This window comes from Hyperoodon ampullatus (genome assembly GCF_949752795.1).
Source record: "Hyperoodon ampullatus genome assembly, chromosome: 4".
Lineage (NCBI taxonomy): Eukaryota > Metazoa > Chordata > Mammalia > Artiodactyla > Ziphiidae > Hyperoodon > Hyperoodon ampullatus.
The window spans coordinates 13,726,207-13,750,943 of NC_136917.1; the positions used below are offsets into that span (position 1 = coordinate 13,726,207).

The 24,737-nt window shown below is 44.0% G+C and overlaps 1 protein-coding gene across 2 annotated transcripts in view; it reads right to left on the reverse strand.

The window, feature by feature from the left end:
• Positions 1–24,737, reverse strand: part of SLIT3 (slit guidance ligand 3) — a gene marked incomplete at its 5' end in the record, with an annotated part of 578,559 nt that overhangs the window by 519,770 nt on the left and 34,052 nt on the right. For both annotated transcript variants that reach the window (XM_079702652.1, XM_079702651.1), the window contains 2 exons: positions 7,351–7,422; positions 13,561–13,632. In XM_079702652.1, coding sequence (XP_079558778.1) covers positions 7,351–7,422; positions 13,561–13,632 — 144 coding nt within the window. The remainder of the gene's footprint in view (positions 1–7,350; positions 7,423–13,560; positions 13,633–24,737) is intronic.

Here is a 24,737-nt window from a genome sequence, read left to right on the forward strand (position 1 = left end):
GCTGACTATTTTCGAATGGGTCTATTTCTAGGCTATGTATTCTGTTCCATTAATTTATATGTCTAATATTTCACAAGTACCATGCTATCTTGATTACTGTAGCTTTGTAGTAAGTCTTGAAATTGGATAGTGTAATTCTTCCAAGTTTGCTCTTCTTCAGTATTGGCAGTACTACTTTGAAATGCATTCTTTTATTTCTAAATTGTTTCTTGAGTTCTCTGCCCTTCCTTTCAAATCCTACTCTTCTCTAATCATCTAATTTCTGAGTTTTTAAAATTTAGATTTATGTTGTTCTTTTAGAGTCTATAAAGTCTTAAATTTGTGTAGCTAGTTTTGAACCATCTATTATAGTTTTCATCTGTGTTGTGGGCACCTCTTTCTTACATGTTTTCATTGTTTCTATGGAGATTACTAGTTTCTTACTCTTCATTTTTCTTATAAAAATTTTTGTATGAGCTTCAATCATAATCCTCTTGGTTGCTTATTTCTTTTTTTAAAAATAAATTTATTTACTGTATTTATTTTTGGCTGTGTTGGGTCCTGCGTGTGGGCTTTCTCTAGTTGCAGCGAGCAGGGGCTACTCTTCTTTGCGGTGAGCGGGTTTCTCATTGCGGTGGCTTCTCTTGTTGTGGAGCACAGGCTCTAGGTGAGCAGGCTTCAGTAGTTGTGGCGCAGGGGCTTTGTTGCTCCGCGGCATGTGGGATCTTCCTGGACCAGGGCTCGAACCAGTGTCCCCTGCATTGGCAGGCGGATTCTTAACCACTGCACCACCAGGGAAGTCCCGGTTGTTTATTTCTTAAATGAAAGAAATTTCCTTTAATCTTATGAGGTAGGGGTGGGAAGTGATAGCTTTTTTAGCTTTAAGAGTGTAGAGAGCTCATTCTTGGGGTTGTTTGTTGTTGTTAAACTATTGAAAAACATGGCCCTGTATTTTCTAAGATCTGCCTCTTCTGGTGATTTCTAGCACTTTCATCGAGAAGGCTTCTTTTCATTTCTACAACTGTACCTGTTCTGATTGACTAGTCCCCAGATTTTCTTATCAACGTTAGGCCTTTCTTTGGAAAAGAGCCTTGTTTTTGTTAGTTTGAAGAATTTATAGGACCCAGAATACTCCAAGTACTATCAGTCATTATCACATCATGATTCCTTTGTTCTCACCATGAACTGGATCTAATCAAACTCCCTTCTGATTTGGCGGCTTTTCTCAGTTTGACCACTGTGTTTTCCAGTGAGTACGTGTTGGTAATTTTATCGATCTCCTGTTCTCAAGGACTTCCCTCTGCTTTCTTCCACATAGATGAGACAATGCAACAGTCTTATAACCGTCAGCTATGCCCCCTTCACCCCCATCTACGTACACTCGGGAGGCAGGCGTTGACTGGGATACTTCATCAACTAGCTTTATTGTAGATGCTGTGTGTCTTTGGTTTTGCTATCCTAGTTGTTCAGCATGTTTTTACTTGAGAGGGGGGATTTTCTTTTTTTTTTTCATGCTTTTATTATTTATTTATTTTTTATTAGTTTCTGCTTTATAACAAAGTGAATCAGTCATACATATACATCTGTTCCCACATTGAGAGGGGGGATTTTCAAATGTTTAACCAACCCTGCCTTCCTGGAATAAGCCACACTTGGTTGTAATATATCCTTTTCAGGTACTGCCAAATTCATTTCGCTAATATTTTGTTAGGAAATTCATATAAATATTCATGAAATATGTTGGTTGATATTGTCTCTTGAAATGCCTTGTTGGGTTTTGCTATAAAGGTTATGCTATCCAAACGACAAAAGTCATTTTTTTAATAGAATGAGTTTATGGTAAATTGATACTATTTATTTCTTAAAACTTTGGTGCAATTTACCGGCGAAGCCATCTGAGCTTAGAAAGTTCTTAGTGAAATATTTTAATTAAAAGTTTACTTAGATTTAGGACTATACATACTTTCTACTCCTTCTTGTTTGTTTTTAATTTCACTTAATCTCTAAGATCATTGAAATAAAGTTCTTCAAAATCTGCTCTTACTATCATTTTAATCTTTGTAAAATCCATAGTTATGTCCCCCATTTTATCCTTTATGTCAGTAATTTAGTCTTCTTTCTTTTTTGTTTACTAATAAGTCCTGCTGGTTTTTATAATTTTTTCAAGAATGAAAGTTTGGTTTTTTAGGGTTTTTCTATTTCACATACTTCTAGTATTATTGATTTTCTCTCTTCTACTTGGTTATTCTTTCCCTAGCTTCTTATGATGGGTATTTTAATAAAGATTTTAGCCTTACTTCATTTTAAATATATACTCTACATAAGTCAAATAACATGCTTAAAGGCTATACATTTTCCTGTGGGCATGGCTTTGACTGCAATCCACACTTTGTGATATATTATGTGTTTATTAACATTCTGAAAAATATATCTTCCAATTTCAACAGTGAAATGTTCTTTGATTCAAAGGTTATTTAGAAGAATATCATTCAATTTCCAAATATGAAAATTTGCACTTACTGCTTTTTGTTGATTTCTGTATTTCTACTGTGGTCAGAGAAAATACTCCTTATGATTTTAATCCTTTGATATTTGTTGAGACCTGATTTCTAGATCAGTATTTGATAAAAGTTCTGTATGCACTTGAAAAGAGCATTTATTCTACACTTGTTGGTTGCATTGTTCTCTTTGTTTCACTTAGGTCAGGTTTGCAAACATTGTCATTAAAATATTCTATATTGTTACTAACAATTTTGTCTGCTTGTTCATCAACTACAAGAACCATATGTTAAACGAGTATGAACTTGTCTATTTATCCATTTAGTTCTGTTCAATATTTGTTTTCTGTATTTTCAGAATATGTTTTTAATATACACTATACATAACACATACACGCACACTATACATAATACATATATACGTACTATACATAATAGTACATACAAACATAGATTTGCTGTACTTTCCTGGTATATTTACTCCTTTATCATTATGAAATATCCCTCTTTATCTCCATTAATGTTTCTTGTTTTGAAGTCTTTTATCTGTGTTAATACAGCCACACCAACCTTCTATTGGTTAGTGTTTTCATGGTATCATTTTTTATCCTTTTACTTTCAGCTTTTCTCTCTCCTTATGCTTAATGTTCATCTTTTGAAAGAATCATATAATTATTATTTATTTTTTAATCCACCCTGGCAATCTGTCTTTTAATTAAAGTATTAATCATTTTCATACAAAATAATTATGATATATTTTCATTTAAATACATTATCTTACTATTGTTTTCTTTGTCTCATTTTATTCTATGTTCCCTTATTTGAATTAATCACATTTTTTGGTATCATTCTATGTCATTTCTCCCTCTATTAGGTTAAATTTTTTTTAACTATTCTTTTCAAAAGCTATCTTACAGATTACAAAATGAACCTTTGACTTAATAAGGCAATAAACATTAGCACTATTATCACTTTCTGCATAATTCAAAGATCTTCAAACACAAACTCCATTGACCTTTCCAAGTTTTGTGCTACTGTTTCTATCCTAAGCTTCTTTCAATATAGAACAGTCAAGTCCCACCTCCTTCGTAACACTGACTTTTTAAAGAGACCAGGGCAGTTATCTTGCAGAATGACCCAGCTACAGGATTTGCTTGTTTCCTCCTGGTTTTATTTATCTTGTTCCTCAATCCTGTTCACTTCCTGGAAATCAGAAGCGAGCTCGAGCTAAATTAGATTTAGAGTAGGCATATTTAGCCAATGCTTTGAAATTTATATTTTGTCACATCAGGGACATGATAATTCTAGCCTCATAATGTTATATGGATTAAAATGAGATGGCCTATGTCATGACTAAGATGGCATCTGACACATAACAGGGAAAGAGCAGAGTTTCTCAACCTCAACACTACTGACATTTTGGACTGGGTAATTCTTTGTTGTGGGAGCTATTCTGTACATTGTAGGATGTTTAGCCACACTCCTGACTTCTACTCAATACATGCTATTAACATCCTACAGTTTTGACAATCAAAAATGTCTCCAGACATTGCCAAGGGTCCCCTGGCGGGGAAAACTGGTCCCAGTTCAGAACCACTGGTATAGAACAAAAACCTAAGTATTTGATAAATATTCTACAAGTGCTTACTATCATGCTTTGTGCAAGGCTTAGAGATGAACAGTTAAATGGAACATAATTCCTCATCTCCAAATACTCATAGTTCTGGGGAGAGACGATCAGGCAAATAGGGAATTAAAATATGGCATAAGTGCTCTGATATGGACCATCATGTGTTGTCATGAGGAAAGGGGCACCTAACTCAGCCTGGAACAGAGGTCCTTTCATGGAGGAATAGAGAATTCCTGAGTAGGGACCTGAAGGACAGGATTCTCTCCCTTTTCCCTGTAAGCCTCAAGAGATTACACCCGTAATGACCATTCCAAGTGAAAATAAACATTACAGAAAGGATACAATTTCCAGCCTCTTTCAGAGTATGATCAATAAAGATTATTTACTACCAAATATAGAGACACAGGTAAAGTAAGCCAGTAGTGAGAGCCAGGGATGATGGCGCAATCAGCTCTCTACCTCTTCCGTTGTTAACAGCAAATACCTTGTATTTCCCCATTCTGTAGTCCTCTGTCTGCGGGCAGACTGGATAACCAAAACCAGATAAACACTAGTCAGGATCACATCACACACACCGACACTGAAAGGCCTTAAATGAGAGAGGCTGTCCAGTTGTACATACTAGTCCAGCTACCTATACTTCCATTCTTCTTCCTAACCAAGTACTTCTCCGCTCACTTGCAATATAAGTCAGAAACTGGCTAGCTGTTCACTAAGCCTGTTTCCTCTACTTCCAGGGCATATAGCTCGACTACTTTCCTAGCCTCCCCTGCAGTTTACTGTGGCCACATGACTGAGTTCCAGCCCAAGGTATGTAACAGTAGAAGTAACATGTAGTCCTTCCAGGTCTTTCCCATGAAAACCTCCCATGTACAATCCTTCCTGCTGTTTTCCCTTCCACTAGCTTGATGCTGACAAACACTGGTACCTTGGAAGCCATGATTTAAAGATGGCGGAGCCAAGGAACGGAAGGAGCCCATGTCCCGAAGTCTCCCCTTGGAGGAGAGAGGCCCAGCAACCAGGAATGCCCTTACTGGGTTTTATATGAATAAGAAGTAAACTTCCACCCTGTTAAGCTATGAGATTTGAGGGTTTATCTAGTACAGCCGCTAGCATTACCCTCTTAATACACCAAAGCAGAGAAACAGCCAGGTTTACCCTACAACTGTAATCCTCTCAGTCCCTCAGACATGCAAGGTATTTCAGCCATGTTGACTAAGCCAAAGAAAAGCGCCTTTTGCTAGACTATTCCACTGATATTCCCTGGAGTTCAATGGGTATGTGAGAGGCTATTTGCAGGGCCATTGCTAAAGATCACACTTCATCGAATGCTTGCAGCAGAGAAATATGAAAGGACGTGGGCTTTGATGTCAGACAGATGTGGCTTTGAATCTTGGCTCCCCCCACTGACAATTCTTTGGCTTCATCTCCCTCAGCCTCTGTTTCTTCATCTGCAAAATGAGGGTAATCACACCTCACAGGAATTTTGTGGGGATAAAATAACAGATAGCACATAATATACTGGCATAGTTCCCAGCATGTCCAAGGTACTCAATTAGTTCTTTCCCAACAACCATGAAATTAATGAATTGGGAATTTATTTATATTTATAACCAGAAGACTAAGCAAGAAGTGGCCTTCTCACAAAGGATTTTGTATTTATTCTTCCACGTAAATGTTGAGTATTTCATACAAAGGAAGCAGGTTCAACAAGTACTTTTATTTATTTTTTTCCTGGGTCTAAATAAGGAGAAGAGTTAACATTTTAAGAAACTTAAAAGTATAGATAGGGCTTCCCTGGTGGCGCAGTGGTTGAGAGTCCACCTGCCGATGCAGGGGACGCGGGTTCGTGCCCCGGTCCGGGAAGATCCCACATGCCGCGGAACGGCTGGGCCCGTGAGCCATGGCTGCTGAGCCTGCGCGTCCGGAGCCTGTGCTCCGCAACGGGAGAGGCCACAACAGTGAGAGGCCCGCATACCGCAAAAAAAAAAAAAAAATGTATAGAGGCAACATTCATTATTTTTATCTCTATTTTCCCTTATAAGAAATTAAAGTCATACTTTCAAACCAACAACAGAACATATGCTGACCTTTGACCCAGAAGGAGAGCAATGAATGAGACAGTTCACAACACAGAGCAGGCAGTAAAGGATTTTGCTGGGTAATACCCCTTCCCCTTCTCAGGTTGCCCCAGATGGAATGACTCCAAGGGAAAAGATGGCAGATTACAAAGCTCACAAGTTGGTGGAAAGTCCTATACTTTACCCAAGCCTATCTCTGTAGATGAGATTTGGAAACGGGACAGGTAAAGATGGGGAGATCCTTAAGCTGGAGGAGCAGAGAGCTACTGCAGGCCCATCCCCCGAATGCAGGAGAAGGAGGCTGCAATATCAGGTCAACCAGGATACAGAAGGAAGCATGGAAAGAGCCGCCCACCAGCATGACTAAGTGCTCCTGGGGAGAATCCCCTCTCAAAGGGCAGAAAGCAAATATCCAGATGTTATGAGCTGCCAGATGTGATTAACCGAGGAAAGGGGAAGCTGCCCACTTAACTATCTGAGCAGCCTCCCTCATCACAGTGACCCGAGAGTTTTCTGCAAAGGCATTAATCAACAAAACGAATGGAGGCTCCATCCATCTCCCATCCCCACCCCTTTTGCTCTCTCCCTCTGTCAGAGTCAGAACAGTGGCCTATTTTTAAACCACTGGCAATGCATTCTCTCATGGAAATATGTGGGCTTCCTGACACAGGCTGATGCTCACTCAGAGAAGATACAGGCACACCGAAGGCCTCGCCTACCCGCCTGTCCTTCTTCTCCCGTGAGAATGGGGCAGAGGAGGCCCCGAGGAGAAGCCCTGAGGAGGGAGCCTGCTACCCATGCACAGGAGTAGGGAGTTTCTGAGGCTAGTTTCCATGACAGGGATAGCTAACTGAGGTCCTTCGTCCCCCAGAGAAGGGAAGGCTGAGGCTTAGGCAGGAACAAGCCCCACGTACAGCTACCAAGACAGAGCTCAAGGCTGGGAAGCAGCAAAACCAGCCCCAGATGCCAATTCTAGCATCTCTTAAAGAAAAAAAGTTTAAATGGGTTTCAGTGTCTCTTTAGCAGGCATCTAATGTGCTTTAAATATAATAGCAAACATTTTATTAAACATTGGAGCCCTTTTTTTTCTTAGCAAGGCTACAACGAAGCCAATTTACAAACAAATAAGGCTTTTCAAGAAAGGAGGTTGTGCTGTACTTACAATCGCTCCAGCTGCTTCAGATCCTGGAAGGCGCCTCTCTCGATGACGCTGACCTGGTTGTCTTCCAGATGCCTGGAACCACAAAGGCAGCAATGGTCAAGGACAAGCAGGCTTCAAGGATCCTCGTACTAGGCTGCAGGCCATGCAGGCATGGTCGCTCAGCCCCTCCCTCGACCCTCGGATGGGACCCCTCAGCCAGGATCAGTCTGGGGGGACAAGATAATTCACATCCCAGCTTGGTGTCACGGTAACCAGGGTTTCACCGCCTGCATACTTCTACCTGACAGATTGCTTTCCAAGCCTCTATTTTAAGAATGTTCTCAGCAAATACCCTCCCAAGCACTGCAGGATGTTGCACAGAAAAAGAAGAGGTAAAAGCTGCTTCTTATAAAAACCACACATATATTCAGCATCTCTTCCCTCGGAGCTCCCTCCTCCAAGGATTCAAAAATACTTCATTGAAAAGGGCCTTCTCTGCTCACTCTGTCTCTGGGTCACCTCGTAGAAAGGCTGAAGCTATTGTTGGGTGCCTGCCTGTGCCAGAGACACCACAAGCCCAGGGCCTGGCTGCTCCCAACATGAAGGTGATGGTCACAAAAGCTAAGTCCTCCCAGCCACAGGCTCTGCTGACCTCCAAAGTCCTCCAAGCAGATGTTTAAAACTTTGACGCATGCATGTGGCATATCCTAAGAATTGAGCAGACAATGAAACATTTGTTTCCCTAAGTTTGAAAAAAAAATGGCAGCTTAAAATGGATTAGCTGAACAGTAGGAAAGAGAAGAAGTGAGGCTGCATAGTTTCCATCCAGGGCTGACCCTGGTGGCTGAATGGGACTTAGCCGGGATGCAGCTGTGATTGAAGGATGTTTCTTTGGTAGGTGGAGCTTATTAGAAGGGCTGTGGGTTCCTCTGGATCAGGCAGGAGGACAGGCGCCCTGAGGCACCTGACGGAAAAGCAGAAGGAAGGAAGAGTAGCCTTGAGGAAGCTTGGCCTTCACTTCAGAATAACTCCTTGCATGCCAGCCCTCCACCTCTGAGATATTTCATAACCCCCTGCACTTCTTAGGCTTAACACTCAGGCCCTTGTGTTGATTTTCAAGTTCATCTTCCTCACTGTGCCTAAGGACCAAGAAGGTAAGGTCTTCTGTTCATCATCACGGTCCCAGCCCTAACACAGGTGCCCAGCACAGCAGCCACTTCATAGACTTAGTGAATGAATAAAACACTAAAGAGGACGTTGGACCATAGCACATACTGATTTTACATCAAGGAAAAGGCTAGTCCAGGACACATGAAGTTTCCAACTATCAGAGCGATGGGGATATTTTGTATGGGCTCAACGATATATGTTACATTTTTGTGAATTTGTTGCAAACATTTAAAAAAATCGGGATATTACACACACATACACACCTCACAGAAGAAACTCCAAAATCAGCTCTGATATTTCCAAATATCAACAACTTTGGATGAGGCCAGAGTCCTCATCCACTCTGATTCACACGTTTATGTTCCTTCTGGCCCCTGTAGGCTGGTCTCATATAGGCTCCTCACTTAACATACATGGGCTCCCAGGAACAGAGGTTAAGAGACTTGCCCAAGGAGAAATTATTTGTATGAAGTCACACAGCTAGTGAGGGTGGACCTAACTCCCAATCTGGTGTGCTTATCAAATTTGGTTGAGAATCCCTTTTCTGATTTCTTACTAGCTGATGGTGTGCTTTTGAACTATCTAGCCAACCTCTCAGAGACTCAGTTTCCTCATCTGTAAAATAGCACAAATAAAACATTTCATAAGTCCTTGTAAGAATAAAAGTGGAATAAAGTATATAAATTATCCAGCCCAGGATCTGGAGTACAATCAGAGGCTTAATAAATGTTCTTTTCCTTCCCTTTTCTTCCTTTTCCATCCCGCCATATGGCCAGGAGGGCCTTGGAATGCTCGTAGACTCACACCAGCACATCTCGCTAAACAGGGAACCAGTTCAATATTTGTGACGGGGGGGTTTGTTCAGCTGGGTTTTTACTATCAATCAATCCCTCATAGAACTTGCTGTCCTTACTTCCCAATTGTTCCAAGGAGCAACACTAGGGTGGCTTAGTGTCACATTCCCTCAGGGTTTCTGAAGGCGTCTAACTCCAACCTCCCATGAGGAATCTCTCAGTTCTGTCCTAATTAATCTAACACTACCAGCTTCTTCCAGAAAGGGGAGTAGAAGGGATGGTTGATACCTATCCCTCCTCCTTTTTGCTCAAGCCCTGGGAGGCTAACTTTTACCGGCTTCATCAAGAAGCTTCCTTGACTCTGGTTTCCTATTGGGTTCAGCCAAAGGGAATCACCAGCAGGAGATGAGAGGGTGAGAGAAGAGGGAGTGAGGTGGGGGATTTATTCCCAGCTCCCTCCCTGCCAAGTCACTGCAGGTGGACTGCATGCCTCTACCTAAGACCCCAGGTGCTAACAGGCAGTCCCCTTCCTTTGCTGGGCTCAGGTAACCACTCCCTCCCGCCGGTCCTTGAGGCTCAGAGGGGACTAGTGACCGTTGTTGCTAGCCCCAGGGAACTGCGCCAACTAACTCTTCCTGGCTTCTCTTAATCTCACCCACACCTTTGCAAATAAATCTCTATTTAGCTCTCCTCATTTGTCCTGCTGGGATCCTAACTGGTAAGGTAGCTAGGGTCTCTTCTGAATCTACTTCCTAGACCGATCAGAATCCAGCCTAGTACCTGGTCTTTAAAGGCTCAAGAAATCACCAACACTTGATGAATAAATGGATCACTGAATGAATGAGCTGTGAACTTCCCATCCAGACTTCTAGGCTGCGATGCAGTGCAATTCGGGAGTTTGTGCTAAAACCATCGCTATCACTCTCATTTTACTGAGCAGATGCAGGAGACCGGGGGATCCAGGAGGGGCTGGACACCCAGAAGGGCTGACTATGGCTTGAATCTGTCTGAGTTAGAGGGACACAGACTGTGCTCATTTTCAGTTCTTTCGGCATCGTTATTTTTTTACTTTTAACACTGGATCAGAATCGGAAATCGCCCCCGTGTGATGATGGCTGGGGTGGAGTTTAACTCTTTAATTAACCCCATTTGGGATAAAGCTGGTTCCCACATTGTGGGCATACTTGCAAGAGTTCTTGCAACAGACTACTAAGAAAGGGAATATAATTGATACCACCAGAAGAGATCTTTTCCTATTCCTGCCCCTTGGAAGAAAGAATTGTTATAAGCAATTCTTATATCTTCCCCCTGAATGTACTTTATTTGGGGAAAACCTCTGGATGAAGCCGAAGTTCCCCAGTCTCCATTTTATTTGCTTTCGCCCATTCACCTGCACCGTATTAACAGTTCTGCATGGAAATGGGTGGCAGGGTCAAATTATTCAAGACGACTGAGTCTTTTCTGGTTTCACTATAAATTGTAAATAAGAAACAGATACAGGGAATACGCAGAGGTGTGATGAAAGCTTTTCAAAAAGATAGTTGTCTAGGTTACTCAGCTGAAAAGAATAGACTGAGGGAAAATATGGTTTAAACGTCCGGATATTTTATTGGTGTCAGAAAGCATTTCAGCTACCCCACGTAGCAGATTCTTTCACACTAATAAAGGGCCACTTGAATGGGATTGTCTTTGAGTTTCTAAGGAAGATAATGAAACACAGTATATTAATAGAGTCTATGAAGTGAGGGGAGGGGGAGGGTTTTAGCACTGCTTATCAAAATAAGAAGAATGTACCAATTAACTGAAAAGATAAACTGTAGTCAAAGGAATGTTGTAGACCATCCAGAGGATATTAATATGATCTTCTGTGATTATTTTAAACTTTCTATTTGCAGAGAGCAGATATGGAGATTGGAATTTTTATTAGTCTCTCTGATGTAATGGTAAGAAAATCAAAGGGTTGTTTTTGACTTTGTTAGAAAAATGAAGCATTAGGTGAAATTTCTGACTTGTATGAAAGGACATTTCTCACAGATTCTGGGGGGAAAAAATGGAAAAAAATAGAGAAGTGTTTGTTCTTTAAGTTGGTAAGTGACCTGGAATCAGGAGTTTACTGCCTATATCTCTTTAATAAAAATCACCCTAAAACTGAGCCATGAAAATCTCCCACCTTTATCCCAATCTCCATTCTGATCCATACACACTTGTCGGAGCTGCCAGTCATTTGACAGACACATGACTGCTTGGGGCAAAAGAAAGACTTGGCAGAGGGTAGGGTCTTCCCTCCAGGGATGGTGGGAAGGGGGGGTGCACTGGCCAAAGACCAGAGACCACATCGAGGGGAGAGCATCTGCTAGCTGGAGGCCCAGCACTCAGATCCTAGCAGTCCCACACCCTGTTGCTCAGGGAAACTCTGGTCAGCCACTTGCACATCACACTGCACTTACAAAATTCCTAGACTATCACCTTCCTGGTTTTCTAAACTTCCTATAACACAAATGAACAGAGGCACTGCATGGAGGTTAGAAAGCACACATTCTGGCTTCTGAGTCCTCCTCCTTCAGTTCCCTGCTACGTGGAGTTGGGACCACTTAACCTATCTGTGCCTGTTTCCTCTGGGCAGATAAGGGTTAATAACTATGTAACAGAGCTTGGTCTGTGGAAGGTACCATATATACATCAGTTATCATCATCATCATGACCATCTACTTCTCAATCAGGAAAACAATGAGACACAAGTAATGTTCCACAGGTTTCAGTGAGAATAAACACATTGCTCGTGAAAGTGCCAAAATCATAAAGCATTATATGTGTAACTATTAGGGTTAGAAGGACTTCTAAATACTTGTTATGGGTCAAACTGCATGCCCCCCAAAATTCATATATTGAAGCCCTAACTCCCAATATAATAAGAAGTGACTTTATTTGGAGACAGGGTCTTTACTAAGTAATCAAGTTTAAATGAGGCCATTAGGATGGATCCTAATCCAATATGACTGGTGTCCTTATAAAAAGGGAAAATTTGGACACAGAGACAGACATGTGTAGAAGGAAGACAATGCAGAGAGACCCAGAGACAGCTATCTTAAAGCCAAGAAATCCCTGAGGCCACCAGAAGCTAGAAGAGAGGCCTGGACCACATCCTTCCCTCACAGTCCTCAACAGGAACCAACCCTGCCAACACCTTGATTTTGGACTTTGGAAATTGAGATGATAAATTTCTGTTGTTTAAGCCCCCCAGTCTGTGGCACAAAGTTACAGTAGCCCTAGAAAACTAATATACTACTCATTCCCTATTTTACAGATGAGAAAAGTAAGGCCCAAAGGAGTACAATAGGGTATAAGGTCACATGGGCAGTTAATTCTGAGTCAGGACCAGAACCTAATATTTCCAGTTCCCAGAATACAACTCACTGTATTATAATGGGTTATGAGTAAAAAAAAGGAGGTGGCTTTAGATACCAAGACCTTAGTTGCTACTTCTAGTAAAAACCTGCCGGCCAAGATTCCAGGACACGACAAACACCAAGGCAGTGGCCGGATTGCCCAGGCTGCACTCCAGGTCTGAAGCCACATTTATGGGTCAAAATCACCTTCTGAGTAAAGAAGGAAAGAGGGTCCAACTCCTCCTCTCTTGTACCCCTGAATGTCTGAGACTCGTCCGTGGACAAGAATTTGGGCAGCTTCTTATCACTCAGATTTAGGAATGGACGAAAGTGTTTAATATTTAGCAATGAAACCTGATATTTCTTGCCTTCCTGCTGCATCAATGCCCCTCTCAAATTTTGCTACCTGTCTGCACAGCTGCAAGTGTTCAGCAAGGGCTCTGACCCTGTCCGACTCTCTCCCTCCCTCCTCTCCTCCTCTCCATTAAGCAACAAGATAAATAACTTTTGTCCTGATTGCTCTTTTAATTCACGGGCTGGGGGAGAAATTATAATCTCTGTGGAAGGGAAGCATGGTTAGCCAACCTGACCCTGCTGTCATCCTAGAAGCTGGGCATGTTGATTTATTTGTGTATAACCTTCTGTGTTCCCTGTCATTGGAACTGACTTCTTCCATTGGTCTAGCCAGCCTACAGCAATGGAGACACAGAATGAGACAGCTGGGGAAGGAAACCTGGATGTAGTAATGAAGGGCTTTCTGCTGCAGAAGGGTGAATTCTTGTTGTCCAGTGCTTGGGGATGTGATGTCAGGGCAGTGGGACATTTTCACAAGGCTGAAGAGCTGAGAGTGAGAATGCACTGGAGAGCCACATGTTACTTACAAGACTCGGAGGTTCTTGAGTCCAGCAAAATCGGTCTTGGTGATCCTGGTGATGTTATTTCTGTCCAGGTCACTGCAATGGAGAACAAATTTGGGTCAGATTTTTGCAGGTTACACTTCTGGTCTATTTAACCCAGACTGGCTTAAGCTGGAGGGACGTTGCTTGTTAAGGAGAAGGCAATTCCAATGATTAATGGTATTCCCTAGAGCATGCCCAACCAACCCGAAGGACATTGTATGGAATAAGCTAGCCATTATGTACACAGTAGAGCCCTGGTATGTTTAGCTACCTGGCTGCTCTTGCCCCTTCTTCAGATAACAAATTTTTCTTTGGAAGCACCCCTCCCCCAGCTCTTGGATCATATCATACAAGTGGGGCTGACCCCTCTCCCCAACTCTGGAGATGGGCACCTGATCTAGGCCAGGCTTATAAGCATCTTCACTCCCTGTGACCACAGTAATTGTTTCACGAGTATATACATGACTCAAATTCCCAATAGCTTTTGCTCCACTGGAGTTGCCAGAAGCTATCTAGCTACCATGAAGAGAGAATTTCCAGAGTCAGGAGATGAAAAGAGACTGGTTCTGGTGCTATGCTCTGAGTAGTTGGATCCACCCATGCCTGATGCCAGAAACCTCTGTATTTTGAGATTATGTGAGCCAATCTATCCCATCTCCCTTATATTTTGTCCTAAATCAGTTTGAGTTGAATTTTCTATCACCTGAAACCAAAGGAATCTTGACCGACTTTGGTACCCACCTAGGTACTTGTCTATTTTCCAGCTAATCTGCAAACTCTCTGAGGGCAAAGACCATATCTCATTTAACTCCATAACCCAACACAGTAGAACATGTGCCTGGCAAGAGTAATCTCGTACAACAGGTAAAGACAGCTTCATGGATTACTCCTGCCCCAGTTTGTAGGCTGAAGCTCCTGAAAATGGCCCCAAAGAGAAGAATTTGCCATGGAAGAGCTCAAAGCATTATGGTGGCGTTGGTGTCCAGGAGAAGGAGGCACCTTGGATGGTAGAAAACCAGAATTAGAGAAAACCAAAGTCAAGAAAGAACTTGTGAACAATCGTATAAATACTGTGATCACTAAAGCTATCTACGAAGACGGGATACAAAAAAAAAATCTTTTTAAAAAAGGACCATGAATAATATGTTACAGTTTTTAATAATGGAGGCTGAACAATTAATTCCTATTTACCATGTCTTCTTGATCAGAAACTTTTCAAGGTTTTGGCCGAGTTGGAGTTTAGCTTTGCTTCCTGCCAGAACATTTAGGTACTAAAAGGCCATTTTCCCAATGACGGATCCCCATCCATGCGTTCACTACTTCTTTGGTTCTCCTACTCAGGTCCTAAAGTTGCCATCCTGTTATTATGCCTCAGAAAGACCTGTGAGTTCTCAAGTTGCATAAAATGAAAAGGGAAACAATTTTCAGATTCTAGCACTCTGTATAAAGACAAATCAAATTGGAGGAGGGATTACTCTCATGATTGCAAAAGTCATACTGAAATAAAAATCAAGTGAGTCCTGGAGCCCCCTCCCTGGGGAACCACCTCCCTTCCTCATCCAGTTTTCCTCTATCTAAAGTAACAATCATTTAGGTTATTACAGAATATTGAGCAGACTTCCTTGTGCTATACAGTAGGTCCTTGTTGGTTATCTATTTTAAATACAGTAGGGGATGTATGTATATGTATAGCTGCTTCACTTTGTTATAAAGCAGAAACTAACACACCATTGTAAAGCAATTATACCCCAAAAAAGATGTTAAAAAAAAATAAATCCAGTAGTGTGAATATGTAAATCCCAAACTCCCAAAAAATAAAAAATTTTTTTTAAAAATACAGTAACAATCTAAGTTGTTTCTTAACCAGCTTGTGATGGCGAGAGGCAGCATTTAGACTTCTCAGACTAGGCTGAGGGCTGGTAAAGGAGAGCAAGAGTCACACAGGGAAATAATGAAAGCTGTTCATGCAAGGAGTGGACACCAGCACACAGACAGGAATCTGTGTGTGCTCATCATCACCCCGAGTTCCTTCTCACCCCCCATCTCAACTGGGATGGATGTTTGGGGACCGTGACAACTGAGAATATGACAATGCAACCAAGGGTTTAATCACCAGGACACAGCGTGGTAACTCGGCAGCTTGTGTTAGCGGCCGCGGCACTGATATTTTCAATTAATATTTATTTATGAAAGGGCACAAAGTGTGCCGCTGAAATGCCGAGGACTTGGAGGCATGGGTTTGGGTGGGGACTGTGGGGTTGTCTCAGGCACAGAGTCAGTGTTTGGGAGGCTGAGCTTCAGAGGGAAGCAGCCATGAGTTTGAATGCCTGCCCTGCCACTTACTGAGTGACTTATGGGCAGTTCGCTTCATCTCCAAGGCTCAGTTTCTCCAACACCCTTTAACTGACGGTGACAATCCTGACCTCAAGAGTGTTTACGAGGGTTAAATGAGATGATGACGCATTCACAGTGCTTATCAGGCACTTGTTAAATAATCATGGCAGCTACCGTTACTATAATTAGTTGAGTGACAGCACCAAGAGTGGTCCCCTTCCGCTGCCTCTCCCGTGCAGTGTGTCTAGGACACCTATTTCCCTGGTATCTGGCTACAGAGAGAGGGTAGGGAGAGAGCTCTGTTGTCTGTCTGCCCCAAACCCCACCGCCACCCCTGCCCAATGTGCAAACTGCCAGGGAGGCCAGGGAGCATATGGGTTTTGGGTGACACAGCTCAGGGTTCAAATCTCTGTCCTGCTGCCCACTCCTGGCTATGTGAATCTGAGTAACTGACTTAAGTTCTCTGAGTTTCCATGCTTTACATAACCCTCTCCTGCTTGCAGACCTTGGTGTGGTGAGGACAGAGCCTGGATGGCCAACCTGCTTGGCTGAAAATGGGAACTAAGGAAACTGACACTGAGAAGAGGTTGCACCACCTCATGTGTCCGTCCCTTCCCCAGCCCCATCATCCCAGGCCAGGCGCCTTAGCCAGATTTCTCAGCCTTCAGCTCTGTCCTTTGAAGAAATCAGTCTACTTTAGCCCAGTATGAGTTCTGAACCACCTGCAGGCACGAATGATCCCATCTGGGGTGACGTTAGACGGGGAAGCCATTACAGCATCTAGATCGGGGGTAGGGTGGGGAAGTGGGGCCATTTCATCAATAAAACATGTCTACAAACAGTTTCTTTGACACACCTGTCCTCAAGAGGTGGAGTCTCTGCCCCTTTCCGTTGAGCCTGAGCAGGCCTTTGTGACTGCTTGGACAAACAGGATTCTGGCAGAAGCGATGCTGCAGAACTTCTGAGGCTAGATTAGAAGAGGCAATAAGTGACTGCCTGGCTGCTTCTCAGAGCACCTGCATTGGAGCCCTGAGCTGCCATGTGAGGTCAGAAGACCTGAAGTCCCCAATGGTAAGATCATGTGAAGGGACCAGAGAGAGAGAGAGAGAGAGAGAGAGAGAGAGAGAGAGAGAGGCACGTGAGGAGCCCCATCTGGTCCAGCCCTGGATGTTTGAGTCTTCACAGCCTAGAGGTCAGGCGTATGAGTGCAGACGCCTTAGAGATTCCAGCCCCAGCTACCATCTGACTGTGACTTATGAGAAATTCTGAGCCAGATCACCCAGCTGAACCACTCTTGAATTCCTGCCCACAGAAACCATGAGAGACAATACTAAAGCGAGTGTGTATCTTTAAGCCATTAAGTTTTGGAGTGATTCGTTTTGCAACAATAGAGAGATGGAAGAGAATGGAAGAGAAATATTTAATGTCTGAATAGTTAATTTACCATTAACAATGGAACTCCATTCATATGACTCTTAATGGCATGTCCTTTCTGAGGCTTGCCTGCCACTCTGGAGACCCTCAGTCCTGTCATTATGGCTCAGAGGGGCCAAGGATGGCTCAGAGAGGCACATGTCACTGTAGGGATGAGGTGAGAACCAACCTTTCTCTCAGGCTCTGAGAAGAAGAGACTGCATAATTAGGGTTGCCCATCCCTCTAAGTGGGGCTTAGGATGCCATGGGAATCACCATGGTATTATATTAGTATTCACAAAATGTGGTTGCCATGCATCGAACACTGGGGCAGAGACTGGCAAGTTGTCCACTGCACCATTTTCCTTCTGTCTAGTGCACAGAGATAGACCACATTTCCCAGTTTCCCTTGCAGGGAGGTGCAACCATGTGACTGAGTTTCATCATTATTACGTGAGCACAAGTAATATATGCCACCTTCAGGCTTGTTCCATAAAACTTCCTGCCCAATCCTACATGGCAGATAGAAAGAGCCTGAGTCCTTGAATGACTGCATGCAACAGAGATCTTCCTCCCCTGTCTCCCCATTTACCCATATTAGACTCAGCCATGTTCCAGAAATAACTCTTAAGTCACTGAAATTTGGGGACTATTTGTTATAGCACTCTACATTGATGAATGCAGTATCTTTGAGTCAGGAGCTTTCTAACCTTTTTCTTTTCCTTCTCTTTGCAATAGTTCTGAAAGGTAGGTATTACTACCTTCCTTCAACAGATAAAAAATACTGAAGATCAGCCTTAAAAAGATATTTGCAGGGCCCAAACTATGCACCAGGCACTGTACCAAAAACTTTATGCTTATTCTCTCTAATCCAGTCAGCAATCATATGTAGTAGGTACCTTAATTATCTCATTTTTCACATGAGGAAGCACCCTAGCTTAGAAGATTTTATCAGTAAGTCAAATTGACACAAGGTCATACAAGCAGTAAGTGGCAAGGTTGGGATATGAACCTAAGCTCTTTGAATGCAGAGGCCATGTTTTTAACCATCACATCATGCTGCACATCTCCAGCTAGGGTCTAAGCATATTCTACTATATCAGGGTAACCAATGATTGCCAGAAAAATGAATGAATAAATAAATAGAACAGAACAGAATAGAATTTACCATCATATGTCTTAAAGAATGTGAAGGGATACTCCTAGTGGCTTTGCTGCTCCCCACTCCAGCCAAGTTGGTGCATTTTTTTATCCCACCTCCCCTGTGAGATCTGGGCCCGTACAAGTGCTGAGCCCCTTTGCAAACTCCAGGGGAAAGTGCTTTCTTGCTGTTTTTACCCATGTCTGGTTTCTACCATGTTCCTCATCATCTACCACACTGCTTTCATAAACAGGCATCACCATGGTAAACTCCTGCATTATTTTTCCCCATCCCAAGCAGTGAATCATAAACCAATGCTGTGACTTGGAGCTCTGCAGTATTTCCACATCTGTCTGACACCTTTGGTGGGGTGGGGAGGAAGTGCAATTCAGAACAACATTGGAAAAAATGAAACAAAAATGTTCTAGGGCAGACCACTGTCCTTATCTTGGCACGTGTATATTCATCTTTCTTTTGATTCATTATGTGGCATCCTTGCAAAATTTTTTTTTGCCGTGGCACATTCAGGAAGGGCGAGGAACAAAAAACAACCCGCAGTGAGGCAGCATGGGGTTGGAGAAAAGGGCTTCAACTATAAACTCAGAAGATGTGGATTTGAGTCTCCACTTTCTCACTTCTTAGCTATGTGACTTTGAGAAAGTCACTTAACTTTACTGAGCCCCAGGTGTTGGTATTGTTGATGAAACTTTTATAAAGTATGACCAAAAATATCAGATCTATGGGATTGCTGTGAGGCTCAAGAGGTAAAGTATGTGAGGAAGGGCTTTCTAAACAGCATTTGGAGTGGTTCATTTTCACCCACGGCCAACAACTGGTAGGGAGAGGATGCAGAGGATAGATTAGCACTGGCTTCACAAAAGATGTTTATCTGTGATGCTGAAACATACAGAGTTAGAGAATACACCATCAGTTCAGATCGGACCTTAAGACCACCTGCCCTCGGTATGACCAGTGTATACAGAGCGCCGCCTTCTGGGTTTCAGGAAAGAAGATAAGGTCTCAACATATGGTGAACTTGTAAGGGCTGCCCTACAACATAGTAGTCCCTAATGCAGGGGTATACAAGCAGAGATTAGTAGTTGACCCATGTTGAGCAGGATGCCTAGGGGGCCCTTGCGACAGGTGGGAGGCTGGATTCACGACCCATAAAGTCCTGACCATTTTGAGATCTACAATTCTCATATTTGGGGGCCCAGGCCAAGTGGGCTGAAAAATTATGGCTTGGTTCTTGCTGTCAGAGAGCTTGCAGTCTAGTTGAGGAGACGGACTAAGATTTGTGAGATACTTAGAGAACAATGTAAGAACATGCAAAATTAAATGTTAAGAGATGTGGTCTACAGTCGGTGGGGAGTGGGCAGTCAGAGATCTGAGAGAGACGTCACAGCAGGAACTCAGAGAGAAGACCCCCTGGAGCGGATGGGAAGGGGGGACAGCAGGGGCCGCGCAGGGGTCACAGAGAAGTGGCGGGTCTGAGGAGGGGGCAGGCAGCAAGCTCCGGAACAAGCCTTCAGAGGGTGTGATGCACTCACATCAAGATCGCATTGCCCGATCTGGGGGAATCCCACTCGGGAAAGGGTAGGAGGGGCCCGAATTAAGATGTCTCTTGCCTAGCCTAACCCCTTGTTTATCATCAGCAAAGAAGAGGTTCCAACCAAACCAGAAGAAGTTGGCAAGGGGGCTGTGGCCTCAGTTGCAGTTATTCACCTTTCTCCAGGCTGGGAGGCTGACCTGAATGGACCACACTGCAAGGCTGGCTCCTGGGCCCTGCTCTTTGAGCTGGGAGGAAGGGAGAAGAGGGAGGAAAGGCATTCACTCTCCTGGTTGCCACCCTGAGAGGTCACCCAGGTTAGCCAGTGTCGCCACCCAAGGTCACGGCTCCTCCTCATGACTGACCGCTTCCTGCCCCAGGACACTTGACCTCCTCTCCTCTCTTCTGGTTTAGGGATGGTAACAGCTCCATCGCCTCTAGTCCTGGTTCCCTGAGCCACACCTCTGAAACAGCCCCTTGTAAATCGACCCTCCTCAAATAACCCTAATTTGAGTTTTTCCAGCTGTTTTCTATTTCTGACAGATTCACCATTCACTCATTCATTCATTCAACAAACATATCTTGACCATGAAGTTTCAGGTCCTGGACTAAATGCTGGGAACCAGGGGTAAACTGGCATCATCTGTGTCCTTAAGGAACTCAAGAGTTTAGTGGGGAAGAAATAAATACAGGGTCAAATTCCACAGACTGTGGTAAGCATCCTACACTAGGGGCTCACAAACATTTTCTTTAAAGGGCCAGATAATACATAAGTTAGATTCTGCTGGCCATATTTTCTATTGCAACATTTGCCTTTGCTTCCTAGCATGAAAGCGGCCACAGGCAATACACAATCTAATGGGTGTGGCCATGCTCCAATAAAACTTTATTTACAAAACAGGATGAAGGTTGGATTTGCCCTGGAGGCTATAGTGTGCAGACTCCTGCTCTAGACTGTGCCAGACGTATAAACAAACACAGGATGGGTAGGGGAGGGTGGGATGAACTGGGAGATTAGGTTTGACATAAATACACTACCCATGTGTAAAACACATAGCTAGTGGGAACCTGTGGTATAGCACAGGGAGCTCAGCTCGGTGCTCTGTGATGACCTAGATGGGTGGGATCGGGGGGGATGATGGGAAGGAGGTCCAAGACGGAGGGTATATGTATACGTATACAGCTGATTCACTTCGTTGTACAGCAGAAACTAACACAACATTGTAAAGCAATTATACTCCAATTAAAAAAAGAAAAAGCAGGGCTTCCCTGGTGGCACAGTGGTTGAGAGTCCTCCTGCCAATGCAGGGGACACGGGTTTGTGCCCCGGTCCAGGAAGATCCCACATGCCGCGGAGCGGCTGGGCCCGTGAGCCATGGCCACTGAGCCTGCGCGTCCGGAGCCTGTGCTCCGCAACGGGAGAGGCCACAACAGTGAGAGGCCCGCGTACCGCAAAAAAAAAAAGAAAAAAAAAAAGAAAAAGAAAAAGCTTATGGGAGAGTATATCGGAAGGAGTACTGAGTTATCCGGTTTTCAGGGTCAGGAGAGGCTTCTCTGAAAAAGTAACATTTTAATTGAGACCTCAAGAATGACTTGGCCATAGCCAGGTTGGTTGGCATGGGAATATGTGGGAGGGAGAAAAGAGGATTTCAATAAAAGAAACAGCATGTATAAAACCCCGGAGGCATTGCCTCAGGATAACCACAAGCAGATTTGTTTAGCTGTTACTTTTGGCATGTTGCAGGGGAAAGTGGGACATTCCTTCTTTCCCTCCTTCCTTCGTTACTTCCTTCCTCCCTCTCTCTCTCCTTCCCTTGCACCCTTCCTTTCTTCCTACAGCATGCCTTTATTAAACACCTACTCTGAACCTGGCACTGTGCTTGTGGCTAGGGTATTGCACAACACCCGAAAGATTCCTTTCAGTAACTCTGTGATTCCCGCCATGGCCCCTGCTGTCACTTTTATTCTTTTGGAGAGTGTGGCAGACAACTTCTAGGGCAGCCTCCAGATCCCTACTCCCTGGTGTCAGCACCTTTGTGTAATCCCCTCTCCTTGAGCGTGGGCAGGACCTGATGGCTTGCTTCCTGCCGACCTAATACCACAAAGGGGACAGGAGGTCACTGCTGTAGTTACATTACGTATGACTGGAGTGCCTGCCTTGCTAGGGGACCCTTTCCCTTGCTACCTGTGATGAAGTGAGCAGCATGTCAGGGAGGCCGATCAGGCAAGGAACCGAGGGCAGCCTCCACAAGAGCCAAGGAGAACCTGAGGACAACCCGCAAGAGCCTGAAGCCCACAGTTCTAACGGGCTGCCAGAGGCTGACTTCTGCCAACAACCTCAAGAGTTTGGAAGCGGGTCCATCCCCAGCTGAGTCTTCAGATGAGACGACAGCCCCAAGCAACAGCTGAATTGCAGCTTTGTGAGACCCTGAAGCAGAGGCCCCCAGCTAACTGTGGGGTAATAAATGGGAGTTGTTTAAAGCTGCCAAGTTTGAGACTGTTGAGCAGTCAGTGAAAACTAATACAGTGGGACACAGGCAACCACAAATAGACGGCAGAACTACAGGCTACAAGGAAATAACCAGGAAATCATGCCAGGGTGAGGTGACGAGAAGAAAGATGGGGGTGGGAAGAAGCAGGAGCGCTAGCAAAGGTGGCCAGGAGGGGCCTCTGTTAGGGGGAGAGATTTGGTCCAAGACTCAAACAAAAAGGAGGAGCCAGATGAGGGGACGGGCTGAAGGCAGAAATTTCCAAGTGGAGGAACAGAAACACAAAGACTTTCTGAATAGAGAAAGCACTTCAAGGGCCTAAGCAACAGAAAGGAGGTCCAGGTGACTGGATTGGAATGGCCCCAAGTGGGATATAGAGGCAGGTGGCACCCAGACCGTGGAGCACTCACGGGGCAGACTTCAGGTCTTCAGCCATCAGAACCACGGGGGGGGTCAAGCAGCGAAATGACTGAACAACCCTGTCTCTTTCCCTGACATCAAACCTGTTCCCTACAAACAGATTAATCTCCCCAAAATGCCAGCTTCTCTCCCAGTGCAAGAGCACAGCAGCCGGTGGGTCTCATCGCTGTTTTCAGCCTGCCTCATTTAATTCTTTTCCTTTGTTTTTTTGTTTTTATTTTTGTTTTTGTTTAACTTTTATTGGAGTATAGTTGATTTACAATGTTGTGTTAGTTTCTGCTGTACAGCAAAATGAATCAGTTATACATATACATATATCCACTCTTTTTTAGATTCTTTTGCCATATAGGCCCTAACTGAGTAGAGTTCCCTGTGCTATACAGTAGGTCCTTATTAGTTATCTATCTTATACATAGTGGTGTGTATATGTCAATTCCAAACTCCCAATTTATCCCTCCCCTTCCCACACACCCCCGCCCCGCCCCGCTTTCACCCCTGGCAACCATAAGTTTGTTAATTCTTACTTCTTTCACTCCATAGACATTTACTGAGCACACATCAGATCAGGAACTGTACTAGGCACTCCATCAACACCTATGTCCCTGCTATTTGCTGGCCTCGAAAGCCCTCAACATTCTCCCCTCATCCAAATCCTACTGTTCTGTTATGGGTTGAACTGTGTTCCCCCAAAAGATAATGTTGAAGTCCTAACTCCCGGTACTTGTGAACATGATTTTATTTGGAAATAGGGTCTTTGCTGATGTAATCAGGTTATAAGAGGCCATTAGGGTGGGCCCTAGTCCAATAGGACTGGAGTCCTTAGAAGATGAAGAGACAGAGACACACAGAGAAGACATGTGATGACAGAGGCAGAGACTGGAGTGATGCAGCTGCAAGCCAAGGACCACCAAGGATTGCCAGCCACCATCCAAAGCTGGGAAAAGGCAAGGAAGGACTCTCCCTACAGACTTCAGAGCAAGCACAGCCCTACCAATTCCTCAATTTCAGACTTTTGCCTGCACAACTGTGACAGAATACATTTCTGTCGTTTGAAGCCACCCAGTCTGTGGCATTTTGTTACAGCAGCTCCAGGAAACTGATGCACCCTCATTCCAGGCTTGGTGAAGCCTCCCACCCCTGCTCTCTGCAGGGCTCCCAGCCTCTCCATCCTACGCTGATCTGACCCTGCCCTGAACTGCTGCATCATTTAGCCTCTGCACAATCCATTCTGGTCTTTCGTCACATTTCCTTCCACCTCGTTAGGTTGCTGCCTGTTTCCTGTGTGTCTGCCTCCTCTCCCAAAGGAGCACGAAGCTCCGTGGGAGCCAAGACCACAGACTCTACTCTCCCACTTCCCCCCCAGACACCTCGAGTGAAATGAGGCCCCTTGGAGACGCTCAGAGAAATGTACACTAGTTTTCTTTGGATCCCGGGGTGAAGAGTTTTGTTTTGTTTTTTAAACATTTCACATTTTGCTCATTAGTATTGTCAATGTTTTCCACAGTAAATCTGTATTACTAATTCACCCCCTCTTCCCTCTGGAAAAAAAGAAATACTGAAAAAAGTGGTCCAGTTGAAATAAGACTCTCCCCATAGCTAAAGTGACCAGCAGAACTAAAGCCACTCAAGACTCTAGAAATCTGGCCAAAGGAAAACATTCCTTGGTGAGTCCAAGGACAGTTCTTAGGAGCTGCTCAGACTGCCCTGTCCTAATGGGTGGCTTTCTTTCTTTGCTTCCTCTCCCAGCCCCAAAGGATCTAATGTCATCCATGCATCTTCCCCAATGGAAGAGAGAAAACAGCATGTGTTCAAG